Source organism: Gouania willdenowi, chromosome 17 (genome assembly GCF_900634775.1).
Source record: "Gouania willdenowi chromosome 17, fGouWil2.1, whole genome shotgun sequence".
In the NCBI taxonomy this organism is placed as follows: domain Eukaryota; kingdom Metazoa; phylum Chordata; class Actinopteri; order Blenniiformes; family Gobiesocidae; genus Gouania; species Gouania willdenowi.
In genome coordinates this window covers 16,837,118-16,860,002 of record NC_041060.1, presented here as the reverse complement: position 1 = coordinate 16,860,002, position 22,885 = coordinate 16,837,118, and the positions used below count along the sequence as shown (strand labels likewise).

Genomic DNA, 22,885 nt, shown 5'->3' with positions numbered 1-22,885 from the left:
CAGCTCAGTGCTGCGTCAAATTCGTCATCAAAGTGGGAACGCGTCATCAAATTGGAGCGAGGTGTTTGGGCTCACCCTGCAGTAAGAAAGGAGCAAATCACCCTCTAACGATTGAGGGAATCAATGAAAAAAACACTTTGGGCATGTGTATGAAGCCCACATAGCCCTTTATGATGTTTAAAGCACAGAAAAGTTGATTTACCGTAACATGGGCCCTTTAAAGTTCAGCTAATTTGATGTATTACTTTTCTCAGCTTAACCAAAACAGAAAACACAAAGGAATACCACAGCACATGTAGGTCAGTGATTCAGTTTTATATTTGCAAGCCAAAGCAGTGGATGAACCTGGATGTGTGTGAGTGAGAGAGAGAGAGAGAGAGAGAGAGTGCATGCACAAAACTTTATGTCTGATTTGAATAAGGTTCTGGACATAATGAGACTGATAGAAGGGATATGAAAAACAACAAAGGCTGACCTAGTTCTCACACAGGTGCTGCTGCGGTGTGTGTGTGTGTGTGTATGTGAATATTGTTTATGAACTTTGAGCAAAAAAATGTATTTGCTGACCACATAGTTTCACATTGTTTAAAGATGTTTACCAGAAGAAGAAAAAAAGGTTTTTTAATTTATTTGAAAGATTATTTATTTGGAATTTGCAGAATTAAAATATTTCCTTATTTTCATGGAAGGTTTTAACATCTAAAGACATATTTCTGACCTAAACCTCTTTTACAATTATATGGAGAAACACCCCAGATAACCCTACTCCTGCCCGTTATCACTGCATCACATCCTACTCAGCTACACACGACTCCGCTGTCCTCAGATGAACCTGACTGGCAGCCAGACTGTGTGTGCGACTGCTGGAGCACAAGTGTGTGCGTTATATGTGTGTGTCAGTACCTTTAATGCACCCTGGGGACATGAGGGTGTATTATGTGTTATCATTTGTGTGTCTTGATTTTGTATGGAATTTAATGTTTTTTTTTAACCCTTTTCTTTGTAACATCTATCTATGAGTATGCTTAAAAACACAAAAAATGTGAGTCCTTATTGGTTCTTGCCTGTATTTGTGTCTCAGAGCCCCTTATTGCTTTGTGCAAGAAGTGGACAAAATAACAGTTTAATAAAAAAGTTGTCCAAAAGTGGACAATATATCAATCAAATGATTTATTTAAAAAAGGAAGAAAAAAAAATCTAAAATCTCTGATTAAGTTGTAAATGCTTTTACACTGTCGCTTTGATCAAATGAATAATGCATACTTTAACACAGGGGTTCTCAACTGATCTTGCCCTGGGACCCACATTTTGCCACGGTTATTAAATTGTGACCTACTTTTATAGAATTCAACCAACCAAATCTAGGTTTTCAAAAAAAAGCTGTTGAAAACAACACATAAATAATCATTTTCAAAACATAAATCTTTATAACTGAGCGACCGTGGCTCAGGTGGTAGAGGGTCGTCTTCTGATCGAGAGGTTGGGGGTTCGATCCCAGTACCTGACTATGTGTCGAAGTGTCCTTGGGCAAGACACTGAACCCTAAGTTGCTCCCAGTGGTCGACTAGCGCCTTGCATGGCAGTCCTGTCCCACTGGTGTGTGAATGTGAGAGTGATTGGGTGAATGAGCTGATATATTGAGACTGCTTCAGTGTGGTGATAAAGCGCTATATAAAATCAAGTCCATTTACCATTTAATTTCCTGCGCTACATGCATTTCACAGCATACATGTTAAAAGAAAAGTCCAACATGAGAGACATTAAGTATTTATTCATTTTAAAGAGCTGTCCGCGACCCACCCAGTACAGGTCCGCGACCCACTTTTGGGTCCCAACCCACGAGTTGAGAACGGCTGCTTTAAACACATTTGCTTCAGCGGCAAAATGTTAATTTGCTCCCAAATATATTCCACTCCCTGACAGTTGTCACAATAAAGACATTATAATATTTATACATCAGTTATTCACATGCTAATTGTTAGCTCAAACTAAGCGAAACGACACTTTACACTGGGAATTACTCACACACCAAAGGTGAGAGAGACGCAATGGGGTAATTTAGGCTGTGTTCGACATGTCATACTAACGTACTACTCATACTAAGCCTGACGTCAAAATGAGTATGTAGTGCGTTCACACTAGCTAGTATTGAAAGATTGAGTATGCAAGAAATACTCGGATGTATACTATAGCGGGACATTTTCGTGTACGCTTCATACGCACAATCTTTTTCCTCTTTCAGAAAAATGGCATCCAGTTTTGCAAATAATCCCGTCATTGTCCAGTTCCTCCGCAGATAACTCAATGGTGATTTTTCTGGCTCTTCCTTCAAGTCCCAAAGCCACAACCAGTGCTCGTTTCTTCTTGTCAAGTTCTGTAACCCGCATCCAAATGTTAACTTCATTTTTCCAGCACTCGTATGGCCTGGACTCATCAAACCTCGGTGGTATTTTGTAGTTTGCAGCCATCCTCAAACCATCCTCTGCTACTAATGCTAACTTAAGTTGAATAAACACGTTTATTCTCTTTATAGTTCTTTATTTAGCTCCACAACGAAGAACACAGAGAACTCAGTTCCCTCTCAAAACACAACACATCACGTAATGACACAGCAGGATAACAACATGTTAACATTTCCTACTTATGCACAGTGGGCACACTACTCATATTCTACCGCCCCATGATGCATTGCGAGCGGAATGTAAACTCATCATGGGACGGGCTTCAAGGGAAAAATCAAACATCCCCGTTTCAAAATAAAAGCATCTATTATTAGTTTTTTTCAAAACTTTTGTAAATATGGCTCTTGTCCTGAAGTTAACCGCAAGTTTTGTCAGTAGCACAATCTCCAAAAATCTACCGAAATGTCAGCATGAAATGTGTTTCAGCAAGTTTTATGGATAAAATGACCACATGTTGATATTCTACTTGGTCACTTTCTCACTTACAGTTAATGGAGATATTTAGCCTCAGTGTGCTAGTGGAATAGTCTACATGTTGGGTCAGTAAAGATGCAGACTCTAATAACTGAAGTTATTGAAGTGATCCACTTGACTGTTCTTACCTGGTGGTGTGTAGGTGTCCATGGATGTCTGGACTACCAGTGAGCGACGCTTAGAGGGCATGGGCACTGCCATCTTCTTTTCTTTGTGTTTTGCCAGGGCGGCCTGCACTGCCTCTGTGTGGACATCTGCAAACACAAGTACAAAATAAGCCCAGTGGATTAACAGGAGATTAGGAATAAACTAATTATTTATAATAAACTAACATTGAATGCATATTGTACTTTTTTCAATCCAAGGGTTCTTTGGGGGGAAAAAAAGTTAAAATTTTTTATCACAATTATAGGTGGTAATTTGGTAAAATACGGTGTGCGAGAATACTATTTAATTGTTGCTTAAACTGCATTTCAGATGCCAAAACCATATAAACATGTATACTAACTGCATATTATCAGAAACAAATATTTAGTTTTTGGTATTTTTTTCTAACATTGAAGAGCTGGTTTAAAGTTTCAGCAAAAACATCCAGATTCAAACATTTTAGGCCCTTGTACAATCCAGTAGCATACAATGTAATACAAAAAAAAAGAAGCTAGAAAATCTAAATTACAACACTCTGAAAAAGCCAAAACAAACAAACCAATGCTGTTCCATTTTTGTTTTTGGTTTTATTGAAGTAGCCTATTGGATAACTGTTGAAGTTATCTATTTGACTCAGCAAACGTTGGTGTATACCATTCTCAATGTTTTTTCAACAAGTTATTCAACATACATTTGCTGCTCTTCAGAAATGAGCTTTTCAGACTTTTTCAACACCAACCAAATGATTATTTAAATGAAAGACACTATAGATACCCCAGCACAAAATTGAAATAATTGGTATAAATCGTGTTTTTGTTTTTTTAACCAAACAATGCTTTAATACACATAGCTTTAATCACATATATATTATTGCCTTTTTTATAATGTGTCAGAATTTTCAAATGAGAAAGGCAGAGTTCAGAGTGGCCTTGAATGCAGCGTAGGGGGCGTGGTTTGTAGGGGGCGTCGCTGCAGTTGGATATACTTTTTTTTTTGGTTTATTTTATCTAGCCCATCCAGTTTTCTGGGGGCCCACCCACAATCAAAATCCTGGCACTGCTACTGGGCTGACAAAGCTACATTTCTTGTTTATTGTATCATAACAAGATTATGATTAAAAAAATTAATTCTTTTTTTTTTTTTTAAATTGGAATAAAACAAACATAATAACTGAAATAATGAATTTAATGAAAGAATGATGAGTGGAAACGAAGCTGCTCACTTTCAGTTTACAAACACAAACAATGCAAGTATGACAGCGGGTCCTACGAGTCCCTGTGGTTTTCAACTGGAACAAGTTAAAGAAGTGTCAGTGGAGGATGTTTTGGTAAATTAGTGTTCCTGAGTGAGCTATAAAGCTCTGCGACTCAGCCACAGCTGGGTTTGTTTCTACGAGTCTGGGCAAACATGGTAGGGAAACAGCAGGCGGTTGGCTCCGTAATGATGAGAGTGGGACGTTAGATTGAACAAACGGAGCAGACACGATTGTTTGGCTTATGTGTATGGTGTGTGTGGGTGTGTGTGGGTGTGTGTGTGTGTGCACTTGTAAGGGGAAATGGGGGTAGTAGGAATCTCAACTGCACATGTGTAACCTCATGGTTTCGTGTGAGAGTGTGTCTTTAATGTTAATACCCTAAATGCCATTGGAAAGATCCATTCTTTGAATGTTGAATGTTTCAATTTATATATTCAAGATCTTTGTAGGGGAAATGAACATATAGAAGCAAAATGTGTTTCATGTATTACCAATAAATATCTGCACATTTATTAAAAAATAATTAAGGGTTCATGAGTTTTTGTTGTTGTTTAGTATATTTTACTGTCATTTTGGTTTCTTTTGTGTGTATTTCTGTTGTTGTTTTGTGTGTTTTATGTCTATTTCTGTTGTCATTTATTATATTTTTTAGTGGTGGTGGTGTCAAGTGTCAAGTATCAAGTGATATTACTCAAACATAGAACCAAAGTTAACAACAGTAGGTATGAGAAAAATTGACCTATTTATCGCTAAACCAATGGGTTACATACATTTTAACTTTAAACATAAGAATATTCTACAATTCAATAAAATTAATTAAAAAGTAATTGGAAGACCCTGAAAAATAACCTCAAAACAAATAAAAACAAAGTGCAAAATAACAATTCAAGTTGCCATTTGCCATTTGTTTGTCTCCTGCATGGCCCCCCTTCAGGCAGAGGACGGTCACGATCAGTGTCCTGCTTGCCTGGGCATTGACCACCTAACAGAGGGGGTGTTCGGTAATCCGCACGGATTACTGGAGTTCAAGACATAAGTTAGAGTTTTTTCAAAAAATGATTTCACGCGCTATGGCTCGAGCACCCTAGGACCCATTTTGAGAACCACCGACACTAATGTGAACAATACAATTTTTCAACTATTCTAGATTATTGACATCTACTGTCAATGACACTGGAACAGTGGAATCTTATGCCACACAATGTCCTGAAGGCATTTGCAAAACAGCTGACAGAGGTGTACACTGACATGTTTGTCACTTGAAACCCTTTCAAATGCCTTCGTGTTAACCCTCATCATACCGATCACAGAGGAACCAGACAGTGACACAGCCTCTAAATGACTTAGACTCAGTGGCCTTAAAGTGTTTGGAGAAACTGGTTTCTTTAGGTCAGTAATCACTCACACACTGAAGTTGAACCCTCTTTACTTTCTCTACTGATCAAACAGGTCAGAGAATGATGAGTCAGTAGCACTTTCACTCTGTTCAATGGAGCATAAATACAACAGTTAGGCATGCACACACCCATGCTATTCTTGGGTTATTACCCTTATACAGATAAGATCTGGCCAGTGAAGCTGGCAGTGTCTAAACTGGCCACCACATAACCTCAAGCTTGTGCCTAATTTGCAAAATACAAACTAAATAAACTAGATGAACACATACTACTATCATCAAGCATTGCCAATGTAAACACCCCAAGAAATGCTAAATAATAACATGCTTAACTCTTAATCTTAACAACAAAATCTCTCAATCTGTTTTGGCACTAGACAAGAGAAAACAGTTCACATGGGAGCGTGAGGAGTGAGGACCAAAACTGGGACCAACACAAAACAGTGTGAGAAAGAGCCGGAAAGAGACAAAGTGCACCAAATACAAAGGTAATCCTTGCTTTTCAGTTAAAGTAATCCAAACCGATGCAACGTCCGTAGTAATCAAAATCAATCAACTGCAAACGATGAACTCTATTTCCTGACCACTCCCTCTTTTCTGTTGGCAACATTTAGTAACTATAAACAGTAAGATTTTCATAAGCACTGATGAATTACCCCCACCAAGTATTTCTGTGTCAGCGTTTTTGTTTCTATATTGCACATGACAATCATATTAAAACCTTCCAATATACAAGCTTTATGGCAGCAATATCAGACAAATATCATTACGTAGATATAAAACCCATTAGACTTTGGGGTCCTGCTTTTATTTATCTTATTTATTACAAGAAATTGTCAATGTAAATGAAAATCTATTCTTAAAGTGCAACGTCCTTTGTTTCCTGCTTGTGCCTACTGAATAAATAAAGTACATAATAAGTTACACAGTTATTGGTAATTCCCGAGCTGAATTGTTGTAAATTGTAAGTGAGCATTACATCTACTTTAAAAATCCTTTATGTAATTGTGGTTGAGGCTTTGGTTTGATAAATACTGTGCGCTGAGGTCACGGTGTGTTGTTACCTGATCTGTAACGCTCGTCTCTGGAGCCTGAGGAGCGCCGGCGGTGGTAGCGTGAGGAAGACGATGAGGTGACGGGCGTTCTCCTCTCTTGGCTCAAAGATGGATCCATTCCTAGAACAAAAAGGGTAGATTCAAACCTTTACTAATATTTCAGATACTTTCCTTTAGGTGAGCTTAGACAGACCTCCTAAAACCACACGATGGGATGAAATTATTAAAGGTTATTAGACTTTCTGTCAGCCCATGAGTTGATTGAATAGAGAAAAGTCAAAAAAGATTTAATAGTGTGTAAAAGGGAAAACAATCAATGTTTCAAGAAATAAGCCACTCTTTTATCACCTGGCCAGCCGACACTGATCTATTCCCCATCCCCATCCATCAGTGGCACACAGCCTCCTCCATCTTCATTAGGCCGCCAGAGCTCACAAGGAGGCGGATTTGCTAATCAGTTCAATGCAATCATGCAGCACAGGAATATGTGACAGGTCTGGTAAATACTTCGGCCTTTGGTGTCTTATAGAAAGATGGAAAGCCTCAAATCCCACCCATCTCAGGAACATGTGTATTATACAGAAAAGATTCATTTCACATTCAAACAAATGTGCTTTTTTTTATCAGTTATGCCATTCTGCCAATTCACAAGCTGAACATCTATCTGACATGTTTGTTTAAAATACAAATACATAATCATACCATACAAGACACAGTAATGACAAAAAATATTCTCGATTTCTACCCTTTGCCCGTACATCGCATCATCATTTTAGCATATCTGCCTTGGGAAAGTTCACCTCCCCCAATAAGATCTTTAGGATATTTACATAACCCTGGTTCTATGAGTAATATGAGTGAGATGTCTCACTATGGGATGCACTCCCATCTGCAGCCCTCAGAAGCATTTTTCTCAATCTGCCAATCCTGATTGGCTGGTGAAAGGTGTCTGTCTGCCAGGGACATTTCCTAAGAGGAGGAGGCGGACGGGCACAAATCATTCAAATAAAAGCACATCTTCTCACTCGCCCAAGCAAGAAGGGTTGTCACTCATATTACTCATAGAAACAGGGTTATGTAAATAACCTAAAGTTCTATTTCATAATATTTTGTGAGATGGGATGCGGTAGCTCCCGTATTGCAGACATGCTTATCGAGCGAAGACCAGCCCGCAGAGCAGAAGTCTGTACATATCAGGACAGTAAAACCGCCCATGCCACGCACGGAGCGGAGATGTCCTGCATGTAAAAGCGGACAAACGTGAGAGGCGTGGTCCAACTCAGGCAGCGGGGAGATGAGGGTGTGGGGGACCCCCAGGTGCAAGCTCAAAAGCAAAACAGGTAGAGCCAGAGAACATGGAACTCCTGGCTGCTTCCTGGACCAGCCGAACCGACTGTACTGAGACGGCGGGGCAGGACAGGTAGGAAAGTACCCAGAGATTGCTCCTCTGTGTAACAAAGAGAGGATCTCCTCCTGCAAAACATGGGCCGATTCTCCCCGAGTCTGTGAGTATTTTATATCGGCAAAATGAAGAGGGACAGCTGCAAGCTCCAGCCTTCTTCCTCTCAAATTGTCTATAACACCAACCCAGGGCAGGGCTGTAAGTGTGACCCATCTCTTGCCTTTTCTGAGGGAGACAGTGGGTAAATGCCATGGTCCGCTCACCATGAGAGGCTCCATCCGTGATGCGGTGGCACCCTCTTCTCGACAGCAGACCATCCACTGCGGGAGGACCCATCCGTGGTACGGTGGTGCCCTCTCCCGCTGGCAGCCCGCCCACCACAAGAGGCCCCATTCGCAGTTTGTCTCTCCCGGCCACCATTGGACCGTGGCAGCAGGGAGACTAGGGCGTGGAGGGCTCCCGAGTGCACGTATGAAAGTCAAACAGGTGTAGCTGGGGTACGGGGAACATCCAGCTGCTTCACTGGAGGAGAGGAGAGCAGTCAGGTCGTCTCCTTCTTCTTTTTTAGCCTGGGTGAGCTTAAGTGGGCTGCGCCTGCGAAGCTGCAGCTAAGGCTGAAGGTTTCCTGGGCCAGCCGGACGAACCGCGTTGAGACGGTAGGACGGGCCGGGGAGGCAACGGAGGCCTATCTCCTGACACAAAAAGGTCAGGGGAGATAGCACCCAGGGGCCTTGGCCTCCATTTCTGTGTTGACGCAGGCATGGAGAAAGGGTGGTTAGCTTGATGCTACCACATGGCAGCTAGCAGGTGTGCCAGTTGGGACATGGGCCAACATGCACCGGAGCGTCAAAGAACGTCAAGGACAGCATTACGTCCGAGCGGCAGCTGGTGTGCTACTGCCCGGGAGCTCGAATACCGTGGTGTGGCATTGAGTGTGGAGACGGGCCGTCCACTGAAGTGTGAACATCCGCGAGGAGGACCAACGTGCACCAGACCGCCGGAGGTGTCGAGGGCAGCGCTGGGCTCGAGACGACAACTGGTGGAATGGCGTCTGGAATCTCGGGACTGTGGTGTGGTGTTGAGTGTGGAGCTGGGCAGTCCACTGGAGTGCTGGACCATCAGAAACGTCAGGGGCAACGTTGGAGCTGAGCCGTCGGCTGGTGTGCAAACGCCCGGAGGTTCGACACCATGGTGTGGTGTTGAACAGGGACAGCGGCGACCAAGCGAAGGCAAGGTAGGCGCTGGCTTTTTTTGGCCTGGTGTGGTAAACAAAAGCAAGTGCGTCCGTTCTATCAGCGCCTGTTGACGGAGGCTAAAAGAAGATCCGTCTGTGGATAGTTAGGCTGGTAGAAGACGCAAGATATGCTTGAGGTGTTTGAATGATGTGTGCTTGTCCGCCTCCTCCTCTTATAGGTGGAAGTGTCCCTGGCGGACAGACACGTTTGTCCTCTCTCACTTACTCGTTTTACTTTTTTGTCCTTTTTTAAAATATTTTTCGTTATATATCAAAAATTGATTGTGCATTTTGTTTCCTGAAAAAGATACAGGACAAAGCCAGTAACTATAAAAGAAAATCAATCGTTTGTGGATGTTAAAATCTAATTGTCTCTGCCTAAAAAACACAACCCCAATAAAACATGGATAACTACTTTTACTTTTTATTGGTGTGAAATGTACAGATGTAGTTCCCACATCAAAGAGACGCATACAAGGAATCTACAGCTTGTTTTGTGCAAGACATGAGCAGCAAAGATCTATAAACGTGTGACCAATCTCCGTTTAGGTTTGATAAAAATGATTTGGTTCGTTTCTGCGTTTTTCTGGCTCATGCAGACTTATAAACACAGTCAAACTTTGAAATTTATAGTTATATTCAACGTAAAAAGTTCAAACATGCTGTTGCAGAGAACTATATGAGTGATATCACATACATCAAATCATTAGAAGTTAATAAAGACACGTGAGAATAAAACAATTGAGAAAGATGCCTTTATTGACATTGCTTACTCAAAACAAGGAAATTTCAATAGCTTCTCACATAGATATGGCAAAAAAAAAAACTCAACAAAAGACCTGTCACAGCTCACTTCACTCATCATTGTCAAAACAAATCACTAAGTAGACTTGTAATAGTTGAGCAAGGAAAGTTGTAACAGTGGAATGTGAACACTATTAAACTTACCGACAAGCAGGGAGAAAGAAAGCATTTAGAAATGAAGCATGACTACATTACAGTCAACTTACCCATTATTTTTACGTAACATTGGTAACAAAAACCAGAAACCACAAAATGAGCTTTATTTACAACTAAAGATTATAGATCACTGATACATAAACGTTTGGTATTGCAGTAATTGTAGCTTCTAACTCAGTGTTATGCTTTACTAGAATTCTGTAAGCAACCAGTTTAGCTGGAATGTAATATTATATAAATTCTGTTTATGCAAAACATGATATCATAAAGTATTTTTTGCCATCCTATTTTCAATTAACTTCGGCCTTTTATTTGATTAATATAAACCAGCTCTATCTAAGTTTGGGTTTGTTTTTGTTTCCCTGTCAGGTGAAAGTGATGAGTCACTCAGTAAACCGCTGAGCATCTTGAAACAACAGAGTATTTACCTTTTTATGATGTGATTGAATTTTTCAAATTCCAAGACTTCATCACTCCAATTTATGCCAAAATTTCAACTTTACAGATACAGGCCTGCACTTACGTACTTGTCCATACCTTTCAAATGTTCTGATTAAGGTAGTTCCATAATAGGAAGAAACCCACTGGAAAGCAAAGAGACATTTCTAATGCATCAATGCTTTACATCAGTGCTTCTCAAACTTTAGATGTTTGAGAGACACAAACCAAATCGAATTTCTCAAGACAATTTACGAAGAAGATACTTGTCATTAAAGAAGATCTTACAACAGTGGCATTGCAGTTCCATCATCAATCTTTTTTGAGCTGGCAGACCTCTGCAGTGGCCTTTACTTTGTGGAGAAGGATAATGGTGTCAGCAATACTGTAGAAGCACAGTAGCCCAGCGTTGTAATCTAGTTACACGCCCACCCTGGTGGACCATGAGCCTGGGACAGGAGTTTTAACATTATTGTGCTTAAATTCATAGCAGTTTTTGAAACAGTCCAAACCACAAGGCTTGTCATTTAGTCCGAACATGTTTTGCTGGAAGGTCCCCGCTCGGCTGATACTCTTCTATGCAACTGCCACCAAAACTCCATTTCAGCTGCGCTCCACCTCCAGGTGGCAACGGCCAATCAAGCTCTCTCTGCTCAGGTTCTCATTCCCCTGGCAGATCCTTTCAGGGTGTTCAGGATAGTTCAGCTCTTCTTTCAAAAAGACCACTCTTCTGTTTTCGTTAGACACTGACAGGTGGGGGGTTTGCAGCGTATGGGTCCAGGGTGACTTGGCAGGCATGTTGTAATAAGTCGGCTCTGGTCTCTGGCTCTGTATTTGGATTTGCAGGTAAAGTTTCAGAGGCTGTCATTGACATCTTTGCACATTCTTCACCCATGATTCCTTGCAGTTTGTCTCCAGCATCTGAAACAGCCATATGAACCCTCTCAAAGTAGCGCAAATGTCACCATTTAACAGTGGGTGGGTCTTTTGCAAGTCGTGACTCTGAAGGGTATTGTCGTAGGAATAGAGTATGATCTTCTGTCAAGCTTAACTTCTCTAACTCAGAATCTTTCTTCCTCAAAACAGCAATCTCTTGTTCCATCTTTTCCCGAGCATTTTTGAAGCGTTCCAACTCAGTCCTCTGCTTAGACAGAATCTCTTCCTTCATATCAAAATACTGCATTTAAAGTCTTACGATTTGTTCATTAAAGGTTTGTTCTATGTTTCTTATTGCACTCTCAGCAGACTGACTGGTGACACCCTCTTCTCGTTGGAACTCCTTCACATCATTTTGTTTGTCCTCGATTTTTTCCTGAATCTTTTGCCGGATCACAAGAAGATCCCTCTGCTTCTCAGTGTTTTCCATTACAGCAGAGACTTTGTCATGACCTTTATGACCATCTTTTGAGCAAAGAATACAGATGCAGCATTGATCGGTGCGGCAAAACAACTTCATTGCTTCTTGATGACGAGGGCAGATGTCCTCCTGGAAGTCTGCCAATGCTTCCAAAAACTGATGCTTTTTTAAGGCAGGTACTTCATACTGGGGCTGCAGGTGTCTCTCACAGTAGGAAACCAAGCACTGACTGCAGGATTTGACAGCTTTCAGTTTTCTGCCTGTGCAGATGTCACAAAACACATCTCCAGGTCGAGCCCAACCGGCTAAAGGTTGAGCTTGGTGTTTAGTCTTTCTCACCACAAACACCAACATGTCATTCTTTACCACAGCAGGCCTTTGGGAGAAGTTCTGCTTGCAAAGACGGCAGCTGTAGATCCTCCTGGAATCTTCCTTATTGAAATGGTCAAGGATGCACTCTGCGCAGTAGTTATGACCACAAGGAATCGTCACTGGACTTTTGAGAAGATCCAGACAGATTGAGCTGCCAAATTTTGCTTGTTCGAGTTAACATGCCACGAAGGCTGGCTGAGAACCGAGCTAACGTCAGTGACAAGAGCCAAGCTTTATCTGATGACATAGGACCATGATGGAGTTTCAGGCTTTGCTTCATTCCAAAAAAAGGTATCGCGTTGAAGAAGAAGAAAGGCACTGCTTAATTTCTTATTAAGTTGAATTATTTCTGGTCGCTGGACTAATTTATAGGTACAAATAAATTCCAGAATACGTAATTCTAATGGCATTCAAAGGTACAGCACAGGTTCTCATAATAATGAAAGTTTGCTCACGGCCGTCATTAGCACTGGTATTTTCAATGTAGTAAATGTTTTGCGGGCATAAAGGGGACCCAGTATTTCTGTCTCTAAGACTTTTTAAAAGTCATGGATGGTTCGTTGGGATATGACATCTAAGAATTTGAGTCCTAATCTTATATTTTAGAGGAAACTTAACATTTTCAGTTCATATTCCAAATCCAGTCTTTTTACCTTATTCGGATTTCTGTGACTTTGGATATGAGAGTTTGCAGATTCTAATATCAAATGGCAGCAGTATCAAATACATTAACAATAATCCAATTGGTTATGACAAGTTAAGTTTATGTTCTCATATACTTTGGAAACCGAGCAATTACCATTGGTTCTTATCGTGGAAACATTATTCAGGAGAAGTATTGGCCTTGTAGTCACCAAAACTTCTCCTTTGGGTTGAAAAGGTTTCTAACAATAACATTAAAATGATACTTAAAACTGAATGTTTTAACAATATAGAGGCATTATACATCAGACATAATGTATAACCTTTAAATCACTGCTCAGGGACCATGTGAGAGTTGTGAGGTTCTGTAACAATTTATTTTAAATGTTCTTATTGATGATTTTATATGTTTTTCTGCTGATTTTCAATGTTTTTGCTGCTGATTTTAAATGTTTTTGCTGCTGATATTTATGTTCTTATTGATTCTTAAGCTGCTTAATGTTTTCTGTTGCACTTTTTGATCATGTAAAGCACATTAAGTTGCCTTGTGTATGAAATGCGCAACACAAAAAAATTTACCCTGCCTTGCCTTCTGTAGAAAAATGGTTGAAATTACGTCTGCGTCGTAACACAGGGTCAGTGTCAATGAGTAGCTACACATAAGATGAAGTGTTAAATCCTAAGCAAGATGCTTGTCTTTTGTGAATAATGTTTACCCTGACGTGAGGAGAAATTATCTGCTCTAAGGTTTACTTTCATAAGTTGGCAGTTACACCGCAAAATAAACAGAACCAGTGCTACTTTTTAGTTTGAGATCAAAATGGTCACAGTTGTACAAATATAACCTCTATGTTTAGGGTTTTAAAACAGTTTTGTATTTGACTGACATAAGTTTGACTTAAGTGAAGCAATGATATTCACAATTTGAAGCCTATATTGTGATATTTTTCAGAAAGTTTCCAAAGAAACAATATTCTATAGTTTTTTTTGTTTTGTTTACAGCCAGATGGAATAGCTGTTTATTTACTGTCACTTTTAATGCTGTTATTTAAGAAAAAAAGGGGAAAATGTTGAAGTTAGTAACTAAGGATATCCATTTTTAGTGAGTGAATGTACTCGTGAAAAATATTGTAAATGAGTTCATGTTGAAAGAATAAAACAGACTGTTGCATTTATACATATGCATTAATAAAATAAGTGTGTAATGCTAATGTTTCAGGGACCATCAGTTCAGTGAGTTTATGGAAAAAAAACATACCAACAAGAAAACGGAGGAAATATAAGCATGTGATCTAGTTAAGAGTTTAGTTTGCATGTTCTTGTCCGTGCATGTGTGTGTTTGCTGTGTGAGATATTTGCATATACCAGGTGTGTTTACCATTTGGTTTTCAGTTGTAATCTAAAACGGAGCCACTGAACAACCCAATGCTCTTTTTTTGCCGCCGGGCTCCGATTTAAAAAAAACTGGACATTTTCTGTTTTGATGATTTTCAACCGGCAAAAAAACCCAATGAGATATCATGTTTCACTGCTGTTTAGTGTCGAATGCCTGAAGGTCTGAATCTCTTCCTTCTGTTTCTGTAACTTATGAAAGCACGAGTTGTTTGTGTGTTGGCTCTTCTCTTACACAAGGGGAAAACCTGCTGCTGCTTTTTTTTTTTATTACACTGCGAAACAAAGCAATTGATTGACTCACTACACCTAGTGGTAAAAATTGGAACTGCAGTGGGAGATTAATGGACGAATGGCTGTTTTTTTGTCTTTTTAGAGCTAAATATACACAGAAAAAAGTGATAAAAGAATAACCTCAGAGTATTGAAATGAAAAGGTCGGATTCAGATAATTATTAATTGATATGCTGACCTGCATGTAATTGATTCAGCTTAACAAACAAAAAAAATGTATTACCAGGTGTTTGAGGGAAATAGGCACCAATCAGCTTGGATCGCTTCTTCTCATAGCCTTTCTGTGTTATATCCCCTGCAACAGAAAAACAGAAAATAACATTTAATTTCATTCATAATTTCAAATAATGTTGAGGTCAAGCATATGGAAAAAGACACAAACTGTGGACTCACATCTCAATGCAATAGAAGTAATCATATAATCTGCACTAGGGCTGAACAATTTTGGAAAATGATCTAATTGCGATTTTTTCCCCTCAATATTACAATTGCGATTTAATATGTGATTATTTTTTCAAGGGCCTCTCGTCATGCATTTTTCAATGAACACAAGCAATGAATCAATCTGTTTCATAATAAACAATTTCAAATTTATTTAGACTTTAAATAAATATAAACTATACATTTTAAAGCACAGATTACAACAATACAGCAAACAAATCTGTGGCTTCACGTTCCATGAAACATGTAAACACTTGTACTGTACTTCGATTAGAAAATCGCGTTTTATATCGCGATAATATCGCAAATGCAATTAATCGTTCAGCTCTAATCTGCACATGTTGCATGTTTTTAGTACAAACATTTCAAAACTCATAACAAAACGAAGACAAAAAAAAAAAAGCAGGATGAATCTAAAAAGTCCAAACATACTGTAAATCATATTGCTAAAGAGAAGAATTATTATAAATGATTTCCTTCCACCTCAGATGCTGCTGCTTATATAAGAGCGTGTGTTCACACACTGAGAAGCCAGTGCTCTGCAGCTGCACTCAATTTACCTTTCACACTGTGACAAACCTCCTCAGTGCCAACTGATTTCTAAAATAACTGTTTTCAAACTGAATCTGAAATAGTGTGTTAGTGTTTTTACCCCCATGTAACACCAGCATGACTGATTATATTTTTCTTTTTTTGTTTTGTTTCATGCTTTAGCTTTTAGAAACCAGTTGATGAACACCCTGGCCATAAACACAAGTCATTCTTCCAGTAAAGTTTCATTAACAGAAAAGATGAGCCAACATATTGAATTCAATTATATTCATATTGCAACAAATACAATATATCATGTCCTGGCACTTATCGTGTATATTCTATATGATCCATTAGGAATGCACTGATACTGGTGTTAGTCCATGTGATACTGAGGTGTGCACTTATACACCACAAAAAAATTAAATAAAAATAAAAACTAACTTTATTTCATAATACAGTCAACATAATGACTGTAAAGCCACTGATATTTAATAAAAGAAAAACAGTAAACGTTAGGGATGTAATGATTCACTCAACTCCCGATACGATTCGATTCACGATACTGGGTTCACGATACGATTCTCTCACGATTTATTTTACAAAATGGGACTGTAGGCAATTTTTTTTTTTTGGGAAAAAAAATAGAAAATGCTGTACTATTTTCCTTTTATTTTTCATTGTCAAAAGAATTCCTTGATAAACTATTCAAAACAATGCAATTTAACTAAAAATAAATCTTGAACGAAATAAATAAAGGAATAATACAAATGAAAATGAAGCCTATTAATTTAAATTCTGGTTCTATAATAAACAATGCAAAACTGCATAATAGTTCTTTTTCTTTTAAAAGTGCAACTGAAAATGTATTTTGTGCCTTAACAATTGGACTTTAAAAAAAAAAACCGATTGCACTGATTTACGTCATATTTGTTTGGACCAGCAGAGGGCGCTGGTAATACAGTGGTCGGTTGGCATGCAGATATCTTGCAGTGAAGAAGAGAAGCTATGCTAGCAGACAGAGCTAATAGAAAAACGTGACTTTTACAGATATTCAAGTAATATTACAGATATTCTGTCGGTGCTAAAGGTTGTAATGAATCATTTATTAACATATTTAAGAGTAGAAGGCAGCCAGAAAGAAAGTATTAGCAGACTCCGCCCGCCGCCTACACTTGCGCCCTCTGCTGGTTAAAAAAAGTACTGCGATTCAATTTTCAGAAAATCGATATCAACCGTGATACCTATGAATCGATTTTTAACTGCCTTACGATTAATCGTTACATCCCTAGTAAACATGGATAAATCAAAAAAGGCAAATGTAACTGTAAACAATGAACTTGTGCACGTCTCTCTGTGTTATCATTTTGTAATCATTACTGTTGATTCATTAAAAAAAAAAAAAAAAAAAAAAGGGAAAAAATAAATTACTGTCGATTCAAAAAAAATTAGCTTATAACAAAGAAAACGCATCACACAGCCACTGAGTCTCCACACAGCAAAAAACTTAATCAGGTTAAGTCAGGTAGATATTATTGAGCAACTGATTAATCGGCTGGGTTATTGACTGATGTTGATTAATCGGTGATAGCTCAACTCAGCTCAATTAATGGGTCGACCTTTACTTATATCGGTACTTGGTTATCGGTGAGTTCATATTCATACTCATTCTGGGAAAAAAAGTGGTATCGGACATCCCTATAATTAATATATAGATTGCATACTATATTAAGCAAACTGTAACAAGACGAAATGTGACAATGTTGGAAATGTGCACAAGACGTATTCTTACAATCGGCATGAAATGTAATCATAATATCTTATATCACACAGTGTAAATACAAAGACTGGGGTCCCCACTATACATATTTGCAAGCAGAGAGCCTAACCAAGCAGCTGGCCATATACAGTTTTAATTCTTAAATTGTTTACACAACACTAAAAAAGAAACAAACTAGATAAATGGTACTTTTAAAAAATACGCTTTATCACGTAAACGTATTATTGCCAATTCCTGTCCCTAACATTTATGACCGATTACACATAAGTGAAGAGACATTTTCAATATGCTTTTTCAATTTCAACCAAGACTGATCAAAATCAGAATCAGAATCAGTCCAAGTAGAGTAAGGAATTTTACTTGGCGGATGATGAGGACTGTTGTCTGACTCAAGCAGTGAAAGGCTGTAGATGTGTGAAAAAGACTTGAGTGATGCTCAAACCTGCAGTGGATTTGTTAGCCTTGAGAAAAGCTGTTGGCTCTGACTGACTTGACAAATCCCTCATAAATAAACACACAAACATTTCACTAACTGGCTTGGAAGAAAAATTTGGATTTGGGCACAGACTTGTTCAGCAAATGGCAATAATTAGCCTCCCAAGTAGGAGACCTAACAACCCTGCAGAGAGGAAGCTGGCTAACACTCAAGTTTAAACTAACAATAATAAGAGAGTAGTCTTTACAATCTCCAGCACAGCAAGTGTGTGAATTAGTTGTTCTCCACCAGGTTAGGGAGTAGCCTCAATAACAAATGTCTCCATAACACACAATTTGATGGTAATATAATAATAATAATAAATAAAAAAAAAAACACGCCAAAACCGTCAAACCTGCCAAAAACTATTACTGTATACCTGAAACACAAATTAAGCGATTGATGAATCAGCAAAACTTTCACAAAATCTACACTGTAAAAAACAACCCATTGAATCTGCTCAGTTAAATTAAAGTAACGCCTTCCACTCGATCTGTTGGAGTAACTACTCACATTCTCAGCTATGTTTTCCTCAGAAAATGAGGCAGTTTTATTTTTCAATTTATATTTAACCCCAATGAATGCAAAATAATTATAATGATTTGATATGAGAGACTATTCTCTAACAGTTGATGAATTCCTGGTGACATAAAACTGCAGGATATGTGCAAGGATGAAACCTAAACAGAAAGTGCATTGAATTTTGCATGAATTACCATCTTAAAGCTTCTTTTAATGAAGAAGAAAAAAAAAAAATCCGGTTGTAAACCACAACACCGCAAAGCATGCTGGGATGTTCTAAAAAAAATGTTAAACAGTTTCTACTTTCTTTTCTTTTTAAATGTGTAGAAAAGATAGAGTTGACCCAATTATAGTTTTTTACCTGATAACTAAGATAATTAAATAAACTAATCTATTAGCCAAAGTAGTCTTTTTTTTTTTTTTTTTTTTACATCTGAAGCAACACAACCATGTTGATAATTTTCAAAAAACACTTTGTCATGAAGCGATGAAAAGTTTTGGTTTTCAGTGAAGCTATAAAAAAATCGATTTAAGCAATGAATCGAATTTGTAGATAAAAAATGATTTTTATTTTGCAAATTCGAGTTCTTTAAAAAAAAAAATAATGACAATTCTTTTTTTTTTTTTTTTTTTGCGACCACTGTTTTTTCGGCCTTTTTCACATTCCGATGTGAGCCCGCCCCCTCTTTGTTTACATTTGTTTACCCTTTGAGTAGGCTCTACTGTATGTGTGCCACAGGCATGTTTAATTTTTTATTGGCACTATGCTGAGATGCTAAGGGAAGAGTTTATTATTTTTTTAGTTGTAATGTTATTTGTTATAAAATATGTAGTTTTCTGATTTATTAATCAGAAAATTTAAGCTACTGTGAAGTTGCACTTTTGCTTAAACCTGGGTTAAAGCTTGAAATTGTTGAATGACAGAGCCTCATTTACTTTTTATTTTGGAATTGTTCTATTGAGGATAATCACAGCAATAAAGTTGCACTTTTGACAACATATCTGATGTCTGCAGTCATTTTTAAGTGCATTAAAAAATTAAAAAATCGAATCAAAATTCAAATTTTTCTTCAAAAAAATCTGAGATTTTGTTTTTTAATAGCCCAGCCCTATGTCAGTCTATTTTGGTTTTATTTTTTAGAAAAACTATCTGTTAATGCAACATGTGGGCTCTGATCTTTCAAATCCCTGACCTCCACTACATTTCTAAGCATAATAAATTTAAAGTGTATATTTACCCTCAGGGTCTTGGTCTATTTGGGTAGATAAAATGAATGTGGTAAAACCGAGAGGCATTAAAACACATGTCTCCGTCTCATGTAAAAAAGAAACTCGTCTGTGGAATAACTTCAAACTGTGGGGAAATGTGTAGGGTCTTGATGACAGCTTTAAAACCCCACTATAGGATGAATATGAATTATTGATGATCAGATATGAACACATTGCCATCTGTGCCTGTCTTCACTCTCTGCATTGACGCCAAGCTCAGTGGTTGTTAAACTACCATTATTGTCAAGTAGTTGATAACCCCTCATCCACTTAGTGTGGGAGGGCACTATACAGACATCCAATAGGTAACGATGATCCTCACTGGTTTAAAGAAGACAACTGTGTTGGAAAAAGTACTTTTTTTTCCCTCTATGATCTAAAGCACGTGTCAAATTTAAGACCTGGGGGCCAAATCTGGCCCTTTAGACCTTCCACTTCGTCCCGCAGGAGAAAGTTAAAAAGACAGAAAAAACTAAAAATGATTGTCTAAATAACAAAATAATTCAGTTGTAATAATGTAACAAAGCCAATGAAACTCCACAATATTTGAAGCATCGCAATTTTCCCAAAATTTCCACAAATAAATCAAAACAAAATCACAAAATCAATTAAATTTAAAAGGGAAAATCCTGCAGGGACTGATATCTGTCACTTATAGCCTGGATATTATTGGTGCCTTACATGCTCTATGTATCATTAGGACATTAATGTTGAAATTATGCTTGTTTTATCGCCTAAAATCTGTGGCCCACTTAAGATCAAACTATTTTGTAATTGTCCCCTGAACGAACATGAGTTTGACACCCCTGATCTCTAACATTTTGATGACATTCTACATCTTTATATATACATGTTTTTATATAAACTTTAGGCCTGCACTAATAACCAAGAGTAAGAACTTCATTGCAGCTGAAGAAATTAACATTTAGAAGTTTGGCAGAGAGTAGAAGAATGGAGGATCACCTCGGTGAAGATTACTGTTGAGAAGATGCACACAGGGTGTAAAAAAAATCTTGGCTCTGTTCATGCAAAACTCATGGACTGTATGCTATGCCTGTAAGGCTAATGAAGCCTTAAAGCAGGGGTCTGCAACCTGCGGCTCTGGAGCCTCATGTGGCTCTTTGACTCTTTAGCAATGGCTCCCTGTAGCTTTAAAAAAAAATACTAAAATAATGAATTTTTATTTCTTACAAAGGGTATTGATGAATAATGGCATTCATTTCAAATAAAATGATGATCAAACAATTGGTCAACCTAAAAATAAATCACATTGTGCAATAACTCTGACACCGTCTTACTTCAACTCATGCAACCTCTACAGACCATCAATTTTCCTTACACCTGTGGTTAACCTTGGGTTTTAAATCCCTGGTAGGATATCTAAACCGACAAAAAGACTATTCTGGAAGAAAATAGAAACTTTATTTGTGTGGGGAAAGATCCATTTAATTGCCAACATGCGGCTTAATATGCATGCTTGATGTGTTGCAAGAAATTAGCAATTAGCATGTGACATCACATGATCACGTGTATCAAATTCAAGTTATTTTTTTGTAGCCCTTCAAATCCATTAACTCATAAAATTATTTGATACTATTTCAACTGTATAGAATTTTATTAAGTGCATTGTCTTCATTGAGAAGATATTTTTTTCAGCTCGGAAGGATTTTATTCCAGACGAGATTAGGCAAAATGGCTCCTTTGAGAATAAAGGTTGCAGACCCCTGCCTTAGAGCCTTAACTCTCTACGGGAGAAAGAATGTGTAATGAGGCCATTTTTACTGAGGCAACAAGCCTCCTGACCATATACAGTAGAGGAGAACAAAGGGGTACAAGTGCTAACAGCAAACAGCCATGACACAGAAAGGGGAAATAAAAGAAACAGAAACATGAAGCCAAATGAAAACAGATTCAGGAATGAACACACCAGAGAAATTAAATATGGTCAGATACTGGAGGTGAGGTGTTGTCGGATTGTACTCATCAACAAACTCGAGAAAAAAATGGGTCATTTCCTGTTTCCAGAATAGTCGTCGTAAGAGGAAAGAGAAAGAACTGTGAAAAGTGCAGAACAGTTTAAGAGTCATTTATATCCTATGTTGTTGTGGTCTTCTGCTGGACTTGGCAGTTTCAACCCACACACACTAGCCATGGTACCACTAAACAGACTGTGTCAGCAGAGATTACTATGTTTGTCTTCAGATTCCTAACCTCGCCTGCAAGATGGATTCTCCTGGTGTTCACAAACACCAGAATACATCTTGTGCTGCTACAGCCCTTACCCTTCGTAAGCAAACCGAACCAGTTCGAACCAATCATGAGGCAGTGTTGTGGTTTAGGGCGGGATATCCAGGTGTGACGACACCCAGAGAACAATGGGATGAAGAGAGGAAAAAAATTCTAAATTAACTCATCCGGCAGCCACAGCGCCCTAAGAGGCTGAGGGGCCACGGTACCCACCTACCCCCCAGGCCTTCTCCACTCTTTTTCCACTTTTTTTTGTATTGAATAGGGATGTAACTATTAATCGTCAGGCAGTTAAAAATCAATTCATAGGCATCACGGTTCACATTGATACTGTGAAAATTGAATCGCAGTACTTTTTTTAAATAGCAGAGGGCGATATATTTATCCTCTTGTCCAGAAGTGGAGGCGGCGGGCGGAATCTGCTACTATTTTCTTTCTGGCCGCCTTCTACTCTTAAACATGTTCATGAATGTTTCCTTACCACTTTAGCACCGAAAGAATATCTGTAATATTACGTGAATATCTGTAAAAGTCACATTTTTCTATTAGCTCTGTCTGCTAGCGCATAGCATCTCTTCTTCACTGCTAGAATATCTGCATGCCAACCGACCACTGGGTTTTACCAGCGCCCTCTGCTGGTCCAAATTAATATCTGAGACAAATACAGTGCAATGACTGGTTTATTTTTAAAGTCCAATTGGTAAGGCACAAAATGCATTTTCAGTTGCACTTTTAAAAAGA

General features: G+C 38.3%; 1 protein-coding gene across 4 annotated transcripts in view; it reads right to left on the bottom strand.

Moving 5' to 3' along the window:
- The window catches only part of dip2cb (disco-interacting protein 2 homolog Cb), a 168,252-nt gene that overhangs the window by 66,148 nt on the left and 79,219 nt on the right, over positions 1-22,885 (bottom strand). For all 4 annotated transcript variants that reach the window (XM_028472397.1, XM_028472399.1, XM_028472398.1 and 1 more), the window contains exons 2-4: positions 15,103-15,174; positions 6,799-6,909; positions 3,065-3,190 (exon numbers count right to left, since the gene is read on the bottom strand). In XM_028472397.1, the coding sequence (XP_028328198.1) occupies positions 3,065-3,190; positions 6,799-6,909; positions 15,103-15,174 (309 nt within the window). The remainder of the gene's footprint in view (positions 1-3,064; positions 3,191-6,798; positions 6,910-15,102; positions 15,175-22,885) is intronic.